Source organism: Lagenorhynchus albirostris, chromosome 8, assembly GCF_949774975.1.
Source record: "Lagenorhynchus albirostris chromosome 8, mLagAlb1.1, whole genome shotgun sequence".
Classification (NCBI taxonomy): domain Eukaryota; kingdom Metazoa; phylum Chordata; class Mammalia; order Artiodactyla; family Delphinidae; genus Lagenorhynchus; species Lagenorhynchus albirostris.
Window position 1 is genome coordinate 103727929 of NC_083102.1, and position 21441 is coordinate 103749369.

Below are 21441 nucleotides of genomic sequence, written 5' to 3' on the forward strand. Positions count from 1 at the left end.
ACTGAAAACCCGACTGCTGCGGACACATCCAGGTTCAGGGCTAGTCAGACAGTGGGCTTCCTGGGCCCATGAATAAGGAGCTGGGCAGGCTTGGCTAGACCGGCTGGTGGTCCAGCGCACGGGCATCGCCCAGCAGGACAGCGTGATCCAACCTTGGGCCTCATCTCCCAGGACTTCCCCAGGCCCTGGGTCTCCCAGGATGGGAGAAGCTATGTCCAATAGGGCTTGAAATAAACCTATGGTGACTGGGGCAGTGTTATTGCCACGTTTAGCAAATATCCTGAATTGTGCCCCAAACTCTGTTTTCCAATCTACTTTCTCCTTGTCTCTCGTCCGCCTCCTCCCTCCATCTTTCTCTCTCTCTTTCAAGCACCTTCACTGGGCTGTGTTTGGACTCTAGGGAAGATCACCCGTCCTTTCTGCTCCCCCAGAGTATCAACATAGATTGAATCCTTTCCAAGTTGCTCGCAGATGTAACAGGAAAACCAGTTTTATCTGGGAGGGAGATTTTTCTGTCCAGCTTGCCACATTGGGATAATCTCTAAGAGCTGAAGTGAAACATGGATACCAGTTCCATCTCGGCCTTTCCTTTGGCAGGACAGCCCTCTACCTCCCCCGCCCCCCACCGAGCACCTTGGCTTTGGGAGCCCACTGGAGCAGGCTTCCTGGACTCCCCATACGGGCATCTCACCAGCTCTCACCTGAAACCTGGGACATGTCTTGACCCTCATCAGCATCCATGGTCCTCGGGTGATCTGAGAAAGAGAGGAAGGGATTTTAGTTGACAGCAAATTACTCCTAAGATACGAGAGAGAGAAGGAGAGATAAGGGCCGAGCTCTTTAACAACGGGGCTATCTACCAAGAATAATGCACTTTCCTCCTTACACACTCGCTGGAGGATCAGACCGGCACAGACCTTGATCCTTTTAAAAACAGCATTACAAAGATTTATAAAAATATCATTACAAGGACAGGAGGACCAAATTTGTTATTTATTGTTAATTTCCTACTGCATAATAACCCAAAATGCAAACTGACTGCAACAAAATTAAGCAGAAAATTAAATGGCCCTGGGTCATTGTAGGCACGGAATTCATTCTCTGGGCCGATCTGCAGTTATGTTCTTTCTAATTTACTGAGCATGCATCGATGAACCTTGAGTCAGCTTGGTGACACGCGTACAATCAGCAATCAGAAAACGAAGCAATTTGCTGAAGAATGTCTCATTTACCCAGGCAGGGCTGCATATATGAGCAGCTGCCGTGCTCCGTCCATCAATAATAAATACACCTCCAGCCTGGCAGATGGGCCTCGCGCCGCTGGCTTTGTCCCCCGCTCTTTCAGGGCCCCTGCCCGAGACTCTGTCAGGCTCTGACGCGGGGAGAAGGAAACCTCACGACGGCTGCCAGACCGGACCCGGAGAGCGCCCAGACCTTCCTGTTCTGCCGACACGTGGCTGGCTCCTCAGGCGGGTGGAAAGAGAGAAAGCCAGCCTGGAGGAGCTGCCCTTGGGTGGCGATGGGGACCGTTCTGCTCGCGGCCACCACAAACACCGGGGAGAGGCCACGTCAGCCGAGCAGGAGGGAGGGATGGCTGCGTTCTGCACTCGGGGTCCTGGCCTGCACCTCACAGGTCTCAGGTAGCCCTGGTAGGTGACATCTGGAGGCTCCGTGGATAGGAAAGCTGGGGCCCACCAGCAGATGACCTCCACCAAGTCTGCGTGTTTATGCTCTGCTGGACAACCTTCAGAAGAGCGCCTTCTCCAACCAGCCAACGGAGCCTGTTTTGACTCGAAATCAGCTCACTTCCTTCTGGGGGACCACCTCTGTCTCTCCTGTTCAGATGTGTGTGTCTGCGCTTTCAGGCCTGTTCTCAGCAGATGCCTGCACAGTGATGGAAGGTTCAGGGGGCCTGACCCTCTCAGGGGAGGCTACAGCTCTGAGCAGACAGAGGCCATGCGTGTGTGTACGTAACAGCCGTCATGGTGCATTCGGAATACAGATTTGCACTTTCAGTCCTGGCGGCGCTAGTCACCAAGAGTCACGGATGACCAGCACTGGCTCTGGATGGGGAAGGTTTGCATCTATTCCTGAAAAAGCCATTGCACTAGTCTGAGCTGTGACTCGAATTTCCAAGGCAAGTGTGGGCCTTAGGGGTACAGCCCGTGACCCCAGAAGGGAAAAAGGCCCCATGGCCCACTTATGTTTCGGCCCCAAGACTGAGGGTCCACCAAAAGCAAAGCCAGACAAACTAGCCCCAGAAGCAAACACGAAACCTGTCTAGGGTCAACAAAAAGCAATGTGTCCAAAGTCTCACATCCTTTTAACAGTAAAAAAGGTAAAAAACCTATGATTCTTCTGAAACATGCTGAAACAATTCTAAAGAAACAAGGCAGACTCAAATGAGAAAAACCTCTGTGTTCACTGAGCAGCATTAATACAAGGTTCAGCTTTCTGAAGACAAACACGGTATGTTACAGTGAAATATCACAAACCAGTTCTAAGGTGTCCCCGTATTGAGGGGGCGACGTATAGTAGATAGAACTCAAATGTTGCAGCAACAAATGATACTCTAACTCCCAATTTTTATTTTGTTGACTTTGAACTTTTTTCTGCTGTGTGAGTGATACATATTTTCCAACTGTTTTAACACAGAGGCAAGTAAATGCCCATAATTTCCACTCCTTAGGACTACTCACATTTTTTCTGTGTGTGTATGTGTGTGTGTGTGTACACACAGAACTTTTTAGAAGAACAGGACACTAAACATATTCCAAATAAACTGTTGTAAAACAATTTTTTCATTTACTACTACACGTATCTTTTTAATTGACAAATATGCATGGACATTCTTGTTTTAATGACTTCGCACTGCTCAGTGGCAGGGACTGATCTCCTCAATACCCTACTGTATATTCAAGGAATTTCCGAGTAAAAAGAGAAGATGTTTCGTAAGGCCCAGCTGATGGCCCCCCACCCCAGCCCTGCCGGAGAAGGTGCCTTCCAGCCCACCGGACCCTACGGACCCTCTGGGTTCACTGTCAGGGCAAAATCTACCCACTCCCAGCTCCCCTTGGTGGGGAGATGTGAGAACATGTCACAAAGCAGCAAAAGGATGCTCTGGGCCTGTGGCTAAGGCCCAGGCCCGGCTCTGCTGGGCGGGCGCGTGCGCCTGTGTGTTCCGAGGGGGCAGGGCGAGGGCACCCTCCCGGATCCAGCCCTGCCTCAGTGTCCATTGGTGCTCTGGACAGTGGGCGCGGTAGGCAGCCGACCCCAGTGATCAGAGGATGCAGGATCCCTGTCACAGGCCTGTTTCCATTTTCACTGAATGTCTGCAAACCCCACGTGGAACTGTTAGGTCCTCAGACTCACTTAGAATTCCAAATGCACTCTCTACCAACCCTACACGGACCCACAATGTGTGGGCCTGCAGCCACTGCAGTCCTGGGGCTGTGCTTACGGGCTGCCCCCCCTTGATTGGACGAATGTTTTGTTGGCATCATCGTTTTGAGATTCGTAAGCTATTAGGGCACAGTCCACGCTGGCCCTGTGATTCCGTGGCCTGTCTTGTCTGACATCACACGGTGGTTCGGGGCGTAGCTTGACAAGCTCCCTCCAACTTCCCCAAAGTCGAAATTTGCATCTCTTGGGACTAAAAAGTAGTGAGTTTTTTGTAAAAGTGACTTTGCTTTTAGGCAAAGACCAAGGAATAATCCGACAATGGAAAACCGTCTGAGGGAGAGGAAACGCCACCCCCTCCAAGACCAAGGAGCTGCCAAAGGGCAGCCTGGAAGGGCCTCGAAGGGGACGGTGAAATAACCCCACCTCCGGGAACACAGGCACGGCCCAGGCTCCGCGTTTCTTTTTAGACTCGTGGAAGCCGTGCCCAGTGTCAAATGGAAAATGGGACTCAGGCTTGATCTGATGTCAGCACAAAAGAGCCTGCAGTCAGGAAGGGGAGTTTATCACAAAAGTGACTTCACACCTTATTTTCACAAACCTTCACCTAAACCCAAACGAAGGCCAGCAGGCCTGTAAAGGGAGATGCCAGAGGGAACTTATTTCACGGGAACATTGCCATATTCTGCTCTGCGCAGGGAGCCCCAGTGATTTGAGGCCAGAGCCAACATATTGATGGCAGAAAACACAACAATCTCAGGAAATTACCGTCACCGGGCGGCTCTTACAGACGTGAACGCTTTTATTGTCTCTTCGGAGTGAGCAGCCCTGAATCCCGCACACGGGGAAGCAGATGCAGAGATAAGGGGCAGCCAGCGGGGCCTGTCCTTTCAGGAGGCACAGCCTGCGGTCAGGACCGTCACTCCCCTGCTGCTGCTCGGGACTTGCCCATCTCTCTCCCCACCGTGCCTCTGGAGTCTAGAGAACAGGGCAACAGTGAGGACCAAGCACAAGATGGAAGAAGGCCCACAGCATCCTGCTTCCACGGTGGCCAGGACAGCAAGACCTTCCGGAAGCCCCTCCCTGACCTCGCCTTCTTTTCCTCCTCCCATATCCACGGGGGTTGGAACCTGGACGCCTCCCCGGGGACAAGCACCCAACAGCCCTGGGCAGTCGTGGCTTCCAAGAGAGGAGCCCGGGCACGTCTCCAGGACGATTGGCCCCATTTCTACCCACCGGAGAGCAAGCAGCTCGAAGAATGGCTCGGCAGGAGCCTGCGAGGACCACTCAGGTGGGAAGGGCCAGGGAGAGCAGGGGTCCCCAGACCCTCCTCAGCCGCCTCCCCTCACAGCACTCTCCCTGAGGTGCCAGGGCTTTTCCATAACCCAGAACGGTGAGTCTGGATTAATGAAGTCAAAATGAAAAGCCAGATGCTTGTCACGAACCACAATTTGATGACTCTCCAAGCCACCCTGATTAATGGCAATTAAAGAATTAAGTACACAGCACAACAAATGTGCTATGACGAACCACACGGGTGAGCTTCTGTCCAGAAATATTTCATAGCCTTTCTTGAGTGCCCTATATATGCCAGAAAAAGAGGGAAAGGAAACGATACCGGGGTTAGTTCGCTTTCTTGAAGCAACTACCACGCGCCTGGCATGTCACTGCTATAATCCCCACAGGCCTGGACACCACCCGCGTTGTCCTCTTGTCTCATCTGAGCGCCCGGCAGAGTGTCCACTGTAGATCTAGTATTCAATCCCCATTTGCTAAGTGCACATCTTTAATCCTTACAATTAAACTCTATTCTTCTTATTATACATAATCCATATTATTCTTTCCATTTTGCAGATGAGAAAACCGAGGCTAAGAAAGAAGTATTCTGCCCAAGGCCACACATCTAAACAGACAACAGAGCTGAGATATGAACCCGGGACCACTTGGGCGGCGGTCCCAAATGTTAAATGTATAAATGGATAAGGAATGGGTGTTACCTGTATCTTCACAGAAAATAAGCATGTTCTTTGTAATACCCTGCAATTAAGGCAAATTCATCACAAAACTTCTACAATATAGTTAAATTCTGGTTATTTGGTCAAATGGATGCTATTGGTTATTTTCCTCCCTGATGAGTGAGGTTGTACTAGAGTTACGTTTGGGGTTATTTCCTTATAATCTCAATGACGTTTATTTTGAAGGGGGAACACGGGCCAAGCCTATAATCTATTTAAAATGTTTCAGGTCACAGACCTCTTTAATAAAACCCATTATTCCTGCTGAGAGAAAGTCTTTTGATCTTCAGACTGGTAGATTTTATTTTTGCAAATCTACCCTATCACTGTGAATTACACTGTCTCTTAAAAAAGGAAACTTTCCAAGAGAAAGCAAAGGCAGTATGCAGGGTCTTTGTGTCTGGTTCTGGAGACCATAGAGGTTTTCCTAACAACTTGACAAAACAGGTCGGGAGAACGTAACAACTTCGGAGCCCAGTTATTCCATTTCTGAGTCTTTTCAGTTTTCAAAAATTAGCTGCCAATCTACACATTTTCATGATTATTCCACAGAGATTAGGGCCGGTGCAAATAACAATGAAAAACAAGATTTAAACAGGATGGCAGGGAATCCAATTTGGCTTTCACACCCCCCTTCCCCCATATTTAACTGAGGCATTCACACACACATACACACACACACACACACACACTTTTTTTAAACTGAGCTACAGAGAACTCTTCCCCCAGCGGTTTGTTCTGCTGTGAACCTGCTTTTTGAGGGCAAATTAGCTCCCATGTGCAATTCTGTCCTCACATTTTTTTTTCTAGGGGCAGGAACTGATATGCAAAAGAGGAAGGGTCAGGGGGAACTCAGGAAGCCTCTTCAAAAAACAGCTGAAAACCCTGCAGTCTGAAAACATTCTTAGTGAGGAGGGATTTAATACAGAATGAAAAGAACCGTGAGACTATTTGTAAAAGCCATCATGGAGCCACCTGTCTCGAAGTGAGGCAGGAAAAAAGATGCGAAATATTAGAAATCAGAAAATAATACAGAAAACGGAGCTGGAGACAGTTTGTGCTTTCAAAACAGGTCCAGAGCTGGGTTTCAGGTGCCCCAGGAAGGTCCAGCACTGCACAACTATTGTGTGTCTGGACCCGCTCACGTGTGCACCCCTGTACACTGGCTCTCAAACTACTAACAGTAACTGCTGTTTATTCAGCAACCCTGGGAGAGGCAGACACACTCAGAATTTACATACTCTTTTAGAGGACTTTTCCTGATTCTGGCCGTCATCAGAGGCCATTTCCTAAGTCACTTCCTCAAATATAAATGGCCTTTTACACTTCATCACTTAAGTAAAAAGTCTAAGTTTAGATCATTTTCTTCTACCTTCTTCCCGATTTTAGAAGACTTCATGCTTGGCCAGCAACTGTGCAACAAAAGTGACATCTCCATCTTTAAAGAAAAATGTAGGAACTGGACCAAAATAATGATTTACACGGATATTCTCATAAGTGTTGATCTCTTGTCATTACAAAGTGAAGAGACAGAGGAACTCAGGAATAGTTTTTGTGTTCCTATTATTTTTCAAAGATTTTTTTTCATTTTTTATAAAATAGATAAATACAAAGTTACAATATGAACTCAGTTTTTTACTCAGCAAGGCAAGATGCTGTCATGAATACAGTATCTCCTCTTGCCTTCTTAGCAGTGAAGTTTTATGCGGACATGAAAAATTCAAAATTAAAACTGTATACGGTAGCAAAATCCACGTGTCTACTCATAACACTCCGAAAAACATACCTGTCATACTGAGGTTTCTACAAAGGCCATTGGACTTCTTTTTAAAGCTATATTTATGTCATTTAGACCCAAGGAAGTAAAATTATGCTAATCCCCACAGGAATACCCAGTGTTTGCAATCCATACATATCTATTTATCAACAACAACTGAAAAGCTATTGTTGATTTTCCCACCGAGGATACCATCCAGTTTACCATATAACTTTTTTTTTTTTTTAATTTAGAAAAGTCTCTCCCGCCTAGCTGGTGGGGAAACAAGAGCTACAAATCTAGATGCAAACAGAGAGAGAAAATGTATTCCAGAGCACCATAGGATGCTGGCTCCAGAGAGAAATGGGTGCAGACATCCTGATGGCTGACTCTCCATGTTAAGGCCATGTGGTTTCCAGGTTAATGGGAAATTCTCCCTAAAGGACTTGCATTCTGAGATCAGTTCTGTCTACAACACCCCAAAATTATCAGCTGTAATGAATTAAATTATCAGCTGTAATGAATTAAAATGAAGTAACTTCTTATAAAAATTCTTAAAAAATCATCTCTATTCACTTTTCAAAACCAAGTTCATAGTACACAGAATGTAAATTCAAAAATCAGGCTCCTTAAATCGCAGCTTAATCTCTTAGCAGCTTCAGTACTTTGGGAATTTACTTTGGTCACCCCAGCTTCAAATGGGTCAGCTGAAGTCAAGTTCAGTTGTATCTGAGAAGGGTAAAGGAAGTACAAATGTATCAATGATTTGGTAACAGTGATTGCTACTGACAGTAACTAAAATAATCACAGAGAAGAATACCACTTGATATTCTGAATGGGTTCTTTAGTTGGACCAAATGATCAAGAAAAGCTCTAGATTTCCATTGTATTCGGTGACAGAGAGCTGAGCTATCCTGTAACCCAAACCTTGTAGGATCCCAAGGACAAAATGCCCAACATAACAGAACACGTAACAAGGTCCATATGGATATGCCCTCCGAGTGGGTATCAGGCCCAACAAGGACTGCTTGGTGTCCGTTCTGTCATCCACAACCTTCAGTCCACAATGTCCTCATGCAAACCCGGGGCGGGGGGAGGGTGTCGTCAGTAGAACCTCACAGAGGCTTACAACTTCCTCGTTTTCAGGCCTACAAAATCATCACATCTTTATGTATAATCAGGCAGAAAATGCTCATATCCATCAGGGAGCAAAATATAGGAAAACTCATTTTAAACACTACAGTCAGATTTTTCTGCAGCCCTTAAATAAGTTTAAATTATTTATTTTCAATGTTTTACTTTTTTTTTTCCCAGCAAATTACATTTCTTTTACAAAAGGCTATCTGCTCTAAATTAAACTGAAAATTCTTGAAATTCAGGTTAAACAAACACAACTCCAGAGAGAAGTGAGAAAACGCAGGTAGAAATGCACTAGAAATTTCTAAACCATTTTTAAATGGTAATTAATTGCAATTATCTCTCACCACCTGAGATAATTAGCAGTATGATTTTTAATTTAATGAAGTAGGATACACAATTTATCAATATGTTTCCACTGTGGATCCCTTTGAATATCACTGCCCTACACAAAACCCAGCACAAAGGAGGAAGTAAAGGTCACTTTTTCAGGCTCAAAGTGGGGCTCACAGCAGGGGGTCGCCGGCTCTCTCTAGTTTCCATTAAAAGCACCGGAGTTCATTTCAGAGTGCCTCCAAAGTCAGCTTATAAGAGATCAATCCCTCATTTTCATTTCTCCTAAAGATTCTAAATTAAACATTTTCCCCATTTGGTCTAAGGAGGTGTCTCACGTACTGTTTCATATGCTCCAAGTGTGCCAGGGAAAGTTTGATGTAAGAACAAAAATCTACCAAAAACTGATGAATCAATACTCGCCGTGGAACCCCTAGCTTTAGAAAAGGACTCCAATCCAAACCATCTTGTTCAATTTTAGACAGTTTCAAACTGCCCGAAAAAGCTTTCGAGTGTCAATTTTAGCATGTGAACTCCACAATGGAGCCCAGAAGTCTGTCTCAGCATGTGTAAGGTCATTTACAAATTCTTTATGCAGTTCTTAGTCGTCTCTGCAAAAACGCCACACATGAGAGACAGAAGGAAGATGGAGACACAGAGGCAGAGACAGAGAGGAAGGAGGGAGGGAAGGGATGAAATAACAAAGCTGGGACCCTCGCACACTGCACCTGCCCTCAACACACCCCAGAAGCCCTGCACCAACTGCACGTCCATGAGAGCTCACTTTTGGCGCGAACATGGCAGGAAGAGAGTCAGATTTCTTTTAGCAGTGAGCTGACTGCTGAAGAAAAACGAATCATTGCACACTTGAATGAGAAAAGCTGAAGGAGGAGCTTTCCCACTCATTGGGGCCCATCTTCAGCAATTCGTTAAGCCGTGGCCCTGTGCCGTAAGCCATCAGGAGGTGAAGCGGGGACCCCCGAAAGCAGAGAGAGCACATGGAAGGTAATGAGGCTCTCCATCACCCAGGACAGACAACGGGAGGGGTGCCGGGCAGCGGCTGGGTCGTAGGCTGCCCTGGGAAGGAGGAGAGTGCACGCTGGGAACATCCCATCTGTGGAAAAGCAGCAAAGAAATGGGCGATCTCACCCAGGAGCCTGTGGCCCCTGGAGACCCAGGGGGGCTGCCCCCCAGTCCTACCTTGGAGGCCTGGGGCCTTCGGACCCTGAGCTGCGCAGAAGCCCCTGGACTCAGCCACCTGCAAGGGACCCTGCTGTCTCCTTCACCTTGTCACTGCCCTCCTCGCCTTCCACTGGGGTGGAGAGGAAGGTGGGCCCATTTGCCAAATATGCAAAAAAGGAGGGAAGGTAGTTTTCTCTCAGGAAAACACGGGCAGGAAGGGAGCCCGTGCTTCCTGTCCTGACCAAAACGGGTTTACAGATTAGGACGTCTGACTTGGCGGGCTTGCGGCGGGTGGGAGCGGGACCTCTTTTAGTCAACAGGCATTCTGAGCACCCCAAAGGCAGAAACAAACGGCCCTGGGAGAAGGGAGACAGAGCCAGGCCTGTGGTGGGGAAGGCAGGCAGCCCCCAGGCCTGGAACTCGGGGTTTTCACCATTTTTCACAGTTCATCCCCAGGTGGATCATGGGAGGCAACCAAGGCATCCACCCACCTGTTCATTGCAGCAAAACAGGAGAAGGAAAAAAAGACGGACTCAAGGGATGAGGCCATTTCCTGCAGAGGAGGCCTGGGCTGCCTCCCCACCAGGCCCTTCTCAGGAGTGACTCCTGGCCCCCAACCAAATACACACCAAAGCAGGGTGGGCCCTGCCCACCTCTCCCCCCTGGGGCTCTCTGCAAAGCTTCTTTTGTTTGCTCTGTTTCACTTGTACTGATGCAGCATTTCACTTTTAATGTTCCCTAACGTCTTACAAATATTTGTTAGACTATCATCAAACGTTTCGAAGTGATGTCAAACACAAGCTATTAAAGCAACGACACTGAAAAGGGAAGGACGTGAACATATATCACAGGAGATGCCAAAGGATAACCTGCAGTGCAGAGTCATTTATTTCACTGCAAAGAACAACAACATGCCAGGTCTCCGTGGAGAAACCAGGGTGGGCATCTGGTCGACCCCATGATAAAACCAGTTTTGCTGGTGTGGCTTGAGTCTGCTTTGGGAGGCCCACGTCCCTGATGAACCCCTGTCTCCCTCCTCATCTGGATTTTAAATGTGTGTGTGTGTGTGTGTGTGTGTGTGTGTGTGTGTGTAATGCCTATGCTCTGAAATGCAACCTGCCCAAGGTCTGGATCACACGTGTACATGTGCCTGTTCTGAGCAAAACCAAAATGATCTGTCTCAAGGTGTCAACTGGATCAACGGTTCTCCCCTTGTCAGCCTCAAAGGATGGGTCACTTGTCGCTTTTACATCTTGTGTTTTCTCCAGTGACATGGAATGATGCCACACACATGCCTGAGGGCTCTGCAGGTACAAACGGACCGACACCAGACAGGGACTAACGGTAACCATCAGGGCTGGAGGGGCAAGGTCTTATGGCCACAAGTGGGAGTCACAGCACCCAAAAATGTGTGTAGAAATAGCGGAAATTAACACAACATTGTAAATCAACTATGCCTCAATGAAACTTTAAAAATAATAATTAAAAAAAAGAGAAATAGCAAGGGCTGTCAGTCAACCCCAAAGGGTTGCTCTCTGTGAGCTGGATTCACTGATATAAGTCTCCATTCAAATAAGGCAACAAAACCAAGAGTTATTTCGTAGTGAAAGTATTTCATAATGACAAATATTAGAGGTGGGAAAAAGAAACAAAAACGCCTCTGAACGCTGCTACCCTTGATGAATTCTGGGTTAACTGCAAATACGTGAGGCAGACACCCAGAGTACTAACGTCACTTATGCTTAAATTCACCATTCCAAGCAGGAAAAGCTGTCTTGTTTTAGTAAAAGGTAAAAATCAAACCAACCAACCAAAACCCAAAAAGGAGCGGCTTTAGTACTCAGGTCAGGTGTGTTTGATGTTATAACCCTTTCCCACTCTGCCCCGTGCGTCTCTCCCCACGCTGTGTGTACTCCCTGTGTGTGTCTGTGTGCATATGGTCACATAATGTCTTTATTTCCTGTATTTATTAATACACATGTAACCGTGAAGGATACACACGACACGTGGACAGGTGGGGTGGAGGTGTTTCACAGCATGGCATGTAGTAGACTGTATATATACACCAGGTCCCCTCAAACTTCAAGAGTTTGACGTTTATATTGACAATATGCTCCTACACATGACCCAACGTGAGACACACAAATTCAAGCCAAGGGGAAAAGATCCCCAAACCAAAGAACCACGATCCTCAGAATCTAGGCCTCCAGTGAGGAAGACACAGTGGTCTCAGCACTACTGGCTGCAGCCTCTTGGCCAGGAAATTGGCTGTGATCTTAATTTTCAACAAGGGAAATGGCTGCAAGGAAACCACTGGTTACCTTCTCTCAGGAGACTTCAGACATACTTCTCAAAAGACCCAAATGCAACATACTTTGATTCACGGACCTGTGGGCTCATCCCAGGAGGCCGTGATGATGGGCTTTTATTGTTACGATGCTCCTGAATTTCCGAGGATATGTAGTTTCCCAAGATGTAGCACTTTTATTAAAATATTGATGAATTAAAGAAGCAAGGAGGAGTTTCTGAAACTGCTGCCTTCAACTATCACCAAGAAACAGGACGGGAAGAAAACCTGACCATTTAACTCAGTGACATATTTTGGTCTTCAGCTCTGGTGGACTTTGAGGCCAGGAAACACATATTTTTTTCCCATGTAAAAAAGGTATAAACATGTATGACCATGGGAAGTTCTGAAATCGGATACACTATATCAAACCCAAGTTGTATAGGATTTTTAAATGCGACATCATTATTTATATCTGTGCACACAAATTATTTTTTAACACGTTCTGTATAATCTGGAATGTAAGCAAGTAATCTTCCGGTTAGAGATATCTGTGACTGCTTAAATTTTAAGCCACATATCAAATAATCTAATTTGTCACTGAAACAATTGCAACACATATAATATACATAATACTTGAATTATTACTTTAAAAATCCCATATAAAAGATGAATCCAAATAACCTCAACAAATAAACATCTTCAGACAAAGCAGTGAATTCAAGAGGCTCAGACCGTTTCCTGCAGGTTCCACTCTCCCCTCAACCAAAGTGAACCAATCCTTAAAATCACTGAAATTTCCATGAAAGTTTAAATATTATGCATATTAAATATTTTCAGCTTCCTTTTTTTTTTTTAACTTTTAACAGAAGGTGAAGGAGATATTTCTTCAATACCAGTTTGTCTTTCCAAGTTTAAAATAAGGTACCTCAGAGCTGAAATACCCCGTGGGGAGCAGGGTGGGGAATTTTGAGTGTTGAAATTGAGGGAAGCACAGGGCCTTGACATTCACTCCGGGGGCTGCAGTCCAGAGAGAATGGGAACTGCATTTGAAAGCTGCATTTGGAAGTGCCGGATCAGACCCTGCGAATCGAATCGTAACCCTTTTTGCTTCTCCAGATGCTACACTCCGTGCCTCCAACTTAGAAGAAAAAACAATCACACCTTCAGGAGATTCCTTAGGAATCACCAAGGATCCTTGACGAATTTTTCAAACACGTTTCAAATACAGTCGCAAGTAACCCGACGCCTTTTGACCGAGGGGTTTCGTAACCTGACAGCCAAAACGGCACTCGGCAAAAGTACTACCAACTTTTCAAACCGGGATAATTCCGATTTTGCGGAAAGCAAGTTCAGACTCGATCTGTTTATTTTACAGTATAAACAAAAAGCTCTCACGTCAAAAATAAGAAAAGAAAGCGCGTTATGAATGACTTTATAAAGGCTGACTTCCGTGATCTCACTATATAAGCGTAGATCGATTTAAACACGACAGGGACCACGGTGTCCTCCCCACGGGGACAGCGGGGCGGCTCACAGGTGTCCCGCGGCCGGCCTGCCCTGCACCTGCAGTCACAGCACCAAGTGGCCCAGGCTTTGACAAAAGTCAGCGCTCCCACTGTCCCCAGAGAGGAGAGGCGGACCCGAGCGAAACCAGGACTTACACATCTAACCGCCTCGTCTTTTCTTTCTTTCTCTCTCTTTTTTTAATCCAAGGTGTCCTACGGAAATTCTACCTGGAAACACTCACGTGGATGTGTGCGTCGCACTCTGGGAGTCCAAGACCGATCCTCGGGCGCCAAGAGCAACCTCGGAGCCGGGCTCGCCTGCTCGGCCCCCTCGCCGCGGCCAAGCGTCCCGCCCGGGCTCGGCTGCGCTCCGCGGGGACCCAGGACCGTCGCCGCAGACGCCGCCCCGGGCGCGGGCCGCGCAGGCACTTGTCAGAGCGCCCGGCTCGCTCGGCCGCCCAGCTCTTCCCAGCTTTCTTTCACAATGACTTCCTGAAGTTGCTCACTCGCATTGTTCCCCATTTCTCCTCTGCGCTCCCCACCCCCCGCCGGCCGCCACCAGGCTTTCGCGCTCCCGGCCGGTCGGCCCGTCCCGCGCGCACAGCGCCGCCCACGGGCCGCGCACCTGGGCTCCGCTCCGCGCCCCCGCGGGCCAGCGCTCAGCCACCTGAGGCCGACCGGCCCGAGCGCGCGCCCGCAGCCCGCGCTGCACAAACTTTGGGGCTGCGCGCCAAGCCGGTCCCGGCGCGCCCTGCCCCGCCGCCGCCTCGGACCCCGCGCACGCTCCGGCACCGAGCGGGACAGGAGCCGGGAGGGGGGCGGGACGCGGAGCGGGGCTCGGAGAGGGACGGGGACGGGTCGTGGGGCGGGACTCGGAAGCGGGCGCGGCGCGGGACTCGGAGCGGGGCTCGCAGCGGGACGCGGAGCGGGGAGCGTCGCCTCTGCCGCCGGTCGCCCGCTCGCGCTGCGCCGTCCCGACCGCAACTCCGGGGCCGCGCGCGCAAACTTTGCCGCCGCGCTGGGCTGGACGCCGGCCCCCCCCGAGCCCAGGCTCTCGGGGCGGCAGCGGGCACGGGCAGTACCTGCTGGCGCCGCCGCCGGCTGCAGCCCGCTCGCCTGTGCCGGGCCCGCTGGGCGCGCCGCCGCCACCCCCGCGCCCGCGCGCCCCAGCCCTCCCCGCGCCGCCGCGCTTCCTCATTCCAGCGCCGCATCCCGCCGCGGCCCCGCGCGGCCGGCGGTGACCGCCTTTCCGCGTCCCGGGCTGGCTGGCGTGTCTGCCACCGCGTCGCGGGGCCCGCGCTTAACCCTTGGGGGTCCGGCGCGGACGACGCGTGCGGGGCCGCTGAAGCCGGGGCGCCCTCCCGGGGACCCGCAACCCTGTGTCCCGGGCCACTCGTCGGGGCACCCGCGTGCTCGCCCGCCCGGGGCACTCGGGGTCCCGTGAAGCACTTTCCCCGACGTCTAGGGCAGCCCACTGCCCGCCCGGCTTCGTTTCCCTCCAGCTAGGGCCACTTGCATCCCCGGTTCTGGCTGCGACCCCAGGTTATGAGTGCCCATCCGAGGGGGTGGGAAAAGTTGATCCTCCGCAAGTGAGGGGAAGGTGCAATTCATTTTCCCAGACAACCAATGGAATACCTCTCGTCTCTCTTCCCTCCCACCCGCTCGAGGCACAAGTTAGGATCGCGCCTTCCGGCTTGGCCTGTGTGCACACGCGAGTGTGAAAGGGCGGCGGCGGCGGCGCGGGCGGCTCGGAAGGCAAACCTGTAACCCCTCCTCGGCTCTCTGCGCCTCAGCCTCTCCCTCCGCGAGCCCCGAAGCGGGAGTGTAAGGCGCTGAGTATCGATTCAAACGGGAATGCCGGCTCTGATGGCGCACCTCTTCGTCCTCCGCGAGGAGTCCGTCATTCTGATCAGGCAGGCCCCACCCGGCAGGAGCCCGGCGAGAGTGCTCAATTTGAGCAGAAGAGCAGGAGTCATGAATTCAACAGATTTGTGCTGGGCATCGCCCCCAACCCCCGCCCAGGCGCCAGGGGAGGGTCTGTTATACGAGCCAACACCGCGGCCTTTCAAGACTTGCAGGGGCGCATCGGTAAGGCTCAGATAAACGCCGGCGCATCCCTGCGAGCAGGACAAACAAAACGGGACCGCGTCTTTCCATGGGAAGAGCGAGAAAGGGCTCTGGGGCCTCGAAGCGGGAGGCTGGGCAGGCCTTCCAAGTGGAGAGAAGTGGCTCCGGGCAAAGGGAACGGGCAGCTGAGTGAGGCCAGGGAAGGCTGTGGCCCGTCGAAGGAGGCTGCTCGTGGCGGGGCCAGGGGCCCTGTTGACCACCTTTGCCTCTGCCATCCCTGGGAGAAGTCTCTCCTACCATCCTTGCGCTGCAAACAGCATGCGCCAAGTTCTTGCTGGACCCCTTCTGCGACCCCGAGACAGTTAACTCCGTGCTTAAAAGCCCAGAGGAGGCTGGACTTGTAGAAGGTTCATTGACTTAATTCCTAGTCCTTCCCTTACCTGTGTGCCCTTGGGAAAGTTATTGAACCTCTCTGAACCTCGTCTTCTTTATCTGCAAAAGAAATAAACGCTACTTCATCCTAAAGAGTCCTTGTCAAGATTCAATGAGGCAATAAACGTAGGGTGCAGGGCCCCAAGGGAGGCAGATGATCCGGTGGAGGGGTCATGACCTTGGATGAGTGCGACACTCTTAGCTCCGCCCCTCAGGCTCCTCTCTTTAAATGTGTGCCATGGTCCCCAGGAGTGCGTGTCAAGGACTCAGATGTATTCATCCCACCAAGGCAAAGCCTCCTGAAGCAGAAGAGCATGAGGCTAGGAGCCCAGGCCGTTGGGCTGTGTGACCTTGACCGAGGTCACTAACCTCTCTGAGCTTCAGTTTCCCCATCTACACATTGACGGTAATAATATAAGCTACCTCCCGGAATTGTTGATGAATAAAGTAGATCACATACAAAACTCCTTGCCATATGCTTCTTGCCATAGCAGAGAGGAGGACTCTGTGAGCAGTAATTATTATTTATTATGAACTCTACTATTACTAGCCAGTCTCATGTACCACTGCAAAGAGGTGGAGCGGAAGGAACTCGGCTTGTAACCTGGGTCTGTGGATAAGACTCCGTGGGGCCAGAGATGACCCTTCCATCAGAAGTTAAAGCTGCTGAAGACAACAGTAGAAGCATATTGGAGGATCTATATAGGGGTAGGGGATTAAAAGAAGGGTTATTATGGGATTACGTGAAACCACGTGTGTGAAACTTTTTAAAGTGTAAAGGACTATATAATTTAAAGAATCTTTCATTCGATAAAAAATAAAAACGATAAACATTAAAAAACACATTGGAGGAGAAAACGTATCAGTGGAAATTGAAACAGGTGTGATCCTCTAAAAAGTTATAGGTGTCATTTTGTTTCTTTAGAAATATATATATATATGTGTGTATAGATAGATAGATATAGATAGATAGCTGTTTCCATAACGTTAGAGTGTTAAAAATAGCTTAGTTCATTCAGACAATAATTGCTAAATTACCATTTTTTTCTTTCGAGATAATCTTCTCAGAACAATAAAAACACCTATAGAATTAATCAAAGTCTACTTATTCAGAACTTACTATAATAATGGAGTCAGTTACGGGCGCTTTTGTTCTGGCAGAGCCTGGATTGCATTTTAAAGGAGAGTGAGTTTTGTAGAGGAAAAGGATAGTTGAGGTGATCAGTGTGGTTATTAGTTGTGTTTCTTACTAGCTGTGTGAGTCTTGGTAAGTTACTTAACCTCTCTGAGTTTCAGTTTGTCATCTGCAGAGCATACCTACTTTCCAATGGTGTTGCTAGAATTCAGAGAAATTAAATGAGATAATGTATGTAAGTAATTACGATGATGATGGTGTTTTGTTCTTTAAGAAAATCTATTAAACAGCAATAAAATGAGCATCCCTTTGCCTCCAGCGGTTGAGAAATAGTATCTTGTTAAATAGTAAGTATCTTGTTAAATAATAGGTAAAGTTTTCTGTAAAAAAATGAAATTCTGTTATCTTTCGGTAGTGTGAAACTCATACAGAATGCTTGTGGTTCTGTATGGTGTGAAGGATCATGAACTTGAGGAAAAAGACCAAGCACTGGGATGAAACTTCTGCAACAAGGGCTCTGCTGCTCTGGTTTCTTTTTCCCAGTTCTTATGATCTCCAGCTTCTGCTTCTTCTGTTTTTGAAAACCAAAGCTTTCCAGCCTGGGGCAAGGCCTCAACCCTTTTCCTTGGGGTTCACTCCTTGGGTTTGGAAGTGAAGAACCAGGACTCAGGGATGGGGAGGTGTCGGGGGCGGCTCATGCAGAGCCAAGACCGTCCAGTCCAGCTGGCAGAGCCTGGGTGGGAAATGCCTGGGGACCCAGAAGGAGACCCCTCAGGGTGCACCATGTCCTCCCCAGAGGCTCCGTGGCTCCTGGTTTTGAAACTCAGAGAAATGCAGCTGTGCAGCTGGGTTTTGAATCAAGGATGTGATGCCGCTGACAACCAAATCCTTCCTACTTTATGATAATTCTTTCACCTTATTCCCTTTGGTATTTGTAAGAAGAATACACTTAGACTCTCAAAAACAGTGACTTTTTATCAATATCGTTTGCTTAGAAGCAACTGAAAAAGAAACTGAGTCAGATATAGTGATTTGGAGGAGATACAATCACCCAAAAGCCTTCCAGTGAAAAGGTTTAAAGATGTTTTGTGTGAGTAAAAGAAAAGCAGATATTGAAGTGATCTGAACAGATTAGGATAAAGAAAACCGAGAGCTGAGTGTCACCCTCCCCCCACTGACTGTATGGGGTAAGTTCGGGATTGGAACACTATTTCTGGTGGTGTCACACCTTCCGGTGGGATGCATTTATTCGTTTATGCAAAGAGCATGTATCCATTGAGCGCCTACCTTTGCGGGTGGTATTTGAGAGACAGGTAGTCCCCATAAAGCATGAGATGTGGTCTTATCCCTGAAGGGCCTCTAACTGCTAATCCAGAAAAGTGGAAACAACTGCATTTTGACATGCAACGCTCTGTGGTAAATTCAGACGCAAAGCCTGCGGACACACAGAGGGTGAAGCTGCTCTGTGGTACTCGAGCTGGTGTAGGAAGCGCTGGTCTTCGCTACCTGCGGGGGCTTTAGAAGAGTTTCCTCAAAAAAGACAATTAACCAAAGGCGAACAGTCATATTCAGGTCACAGCTCTATTGAGCCCAGCTCTGTGGAGGACACTGCCAGACTATTATTGCCAGGTTATTTTCCGTCTAACAACGCAACGAGGATACTCAAGTTCAGAGAGCGTGGCTTGCCCGGGGTTGAAGGTTAAGGGCCAGACTCTGGAGCCAAACTGCGTTTGGGAGCTTGGCAAGCTCCTAGGCTTCCCCGGGCCTCAGTTTCCTCTTCCATAAAATGGGAATATAACACCACCACCAACAGTCAGATCTTCATCAGTAACGTCCACAGTCTGAATGAGTCAATGTGCGCTAAGCAACCTTGAGTGGATACTTAGCACTGAATCAGTGTTCGATACTTTTGAAGTATTCAGTTTCTAAGTGGTTGGGCTGGAATACCAATCTCGGTCACTTCTCTCAGCTATGCCCCCTGCCTATGCCCTGTTTCCCAGCAGAGAGCTGAGATCCCTCCAAGGACTCATTAAGGACCTTTAAGACATCCTCCTCCCGCTGGTGGAAAGTCTTTCTTTCCAGGTCACATTCAGTGTTTTATTTCCCCTGAGGCCAAGTTGCCAATCTTGGCAGCACCAGTCTTGGTAAAGGGATCAGATCGACACATCCAGGAAAGATGAAGGTTTGTGACTGGGCTTTCCAATCTGTAAAGTACATAGACATTGAGTCTAGCTATTTTTGTATTGTTATAGCAACTTTCTCTTTTCAGTGTTAATACATCATAAATCTTTCCTGTCCCATCTGTAGAGGAATTGGGATGGTTTTGGAGAAGGGGTTGAGATTTGGGGCTCTATAGTGGAAACTGTCCTGAAGATATCGGTGTCTCTCCCAGCTCCAGGTAAGGCCACGGTAGGAACTTAGTTGAATTACATCACCTCTCTGAGCATCACGTTCTTATCTGTATCTACAACAGGAGAGTTCAATCCTGCTTCATGGAGTTGGCTTCAAGGTTGATTGAGAGCCTGGATGTAAATCTTCAGTCCTGGTGCCCGGTAATCCAAGACAGTCCCCTCTCTTTCCTTTCCCCTGCTTAGGGAGGTCCTTGAGGATTCTTGGAAGGTGACATCCAGCAGAAAGCAGGTGAGGAAGAAGGCCAAGTGCCTGAAAGGGGTTTGCAGGCTTGCAGTTGGGACTCACCTTGACCAAGTTGCAAATTGATCATTTCTTTATCTGAGAAGAGCTGGGAAGAATTAATTCAAAGTGGTTGGTGCAAAGCCCAGCTGGTTCCAGGAGTAGTAAGTGAGCGTTGATCTAGGGCTTTAAAGTTTACCTAAAACACCCATAAACATTTCTTCTGGACCTGATGACATCAGGGAGGTAGATGTTCACGAGGCCACATTTGCCAGGTTTTTCCCTGTGTCACGGGCTTCTCCGTCTCCTTCCTGAAATGCTGGAGCTCTCCAGACAAGGCGCCAGACATAGTTTTCAATGTCACGTGTATCCTGACGTCTGCCGTTCGGACCTCCCTCTGAAATCAGGATTCATACACTTTACCTGGAGATCTAATTGGCATCTCATATTTACCATGGCCTCAAACCAAATCCCTGATATTTCCCCTCAAACCTGCTTCATCTTATCTAACAGCAACTGGAAATGGCTGAGGCCAAAAAGCCTTGAAGTCATCCTGGATGCCTCCTTCTCTTCCCATCCCATCTGCCAAGACCTCGTGCCAGCTCTTCTTCCAACAGGTATCCAGAACCCAACCTCCTCTCATCTCCATGGCAACCATATTGGTCCAAACTACTGTCGCCTTCCATCTGCAAACTGTGGGCCCTCCTAGTCACTCTCTGCTTCTGTCTTCGCCCCTCACAGCACCCAGGGAGAGCCTGAGAAAAATGAAGTAAGATTGTGTGCTTCTTTGCTGGACGGTGTGCCAACGCTCTCTGACTAAAGCTGAAGTCCTGAGGAGGTGTGATTTTTCTCTCCTTCCTCGTGTCTCTCCCATGTCTCATGTCCAGCTCTTGTGCCCCTTGCTCACTTGTCTCCAGCCACTTGGCTCTGCTTTGCTACTTTTCAAGCATCTGGACCAGCTCACTGTCCTCCGGGTACCTGCCTGCCTGCCCTCCTGCTGGCTTCAAATCTTTGCTCCGATGTCATCTTGGCTCAGAGACTGTCACTTCTACCCTCTGTAAAGCACGGCAACCCTCCCCCCACCCCCACCCAAGAATTTCCTGTTCTCCTTCTTTCTTTCCTTTTTTTCCCTACAGCCCTTATCATCTGTACCATGTTGTAGAGTTAACACTTATTTTGTTTACTCTCTAGGAAGATAGAATATTTTTCCTTTGTTTCCTCAGTGGCTGCAACAGTGACCAGAACAGTTAACTGATATTTCCATTTATGGGTACTGATTTTGAAGGGTTAATCTGACTTTTCTAACTCAGGAAAAACAATTTTGTTTAAGTCAAACAACGAAGAGTTGTCATCTTTGTTGTCAAATTTGCATAGGAACTGCTTTTTCCTGGCTTTAGAGCTGGAAGGACCTACCTTCTCTTTGTTCCTCCGTCCATCCGGGGCACCAGGTTCATGCACATCGTAGGGTTTCGCCTTCACCTATTTAGTGCTTCCTTAGCAACAACAACTTCAGCACAGCAAGTTCCACATTTCTTTCCTCCTTAGGTCTATAGAGCATA

At 48.6% G+C, this 21441-nt stretch overlaps 1 protein-coding gene across 2 annotated transcripts in view; it reads right to left on the reverse strand.

Moving 5' to 3' along the window:
- IKZF1 (IKAROS family zinc finger 1) overlaps positions 1-13991 on the reverse strand; it is an 87747-nt gene extending 73756 nt beyond the window's left edge. For both annotated transcript variants that reach the window (XM_060156236.1, XM_060156234.1), the window contains exons 1-2: positions 13860-13991; positions 702-755 (exon numbers count right to left, since the gene is read on the reverse strand). In XM_060156236.1, the coding sequence (XP_060012219.1) occupies positions 702-741 (40 nt within the window). In that variant the 5' untranslated portion in view covers positions 742-755; positions 13860-13991. The remainder of the gene's footprint in view (positions 1-701; positions 756-13859) is intronic.
- Positions 13992-21441: the final 7450 nt, after the last annotated feature.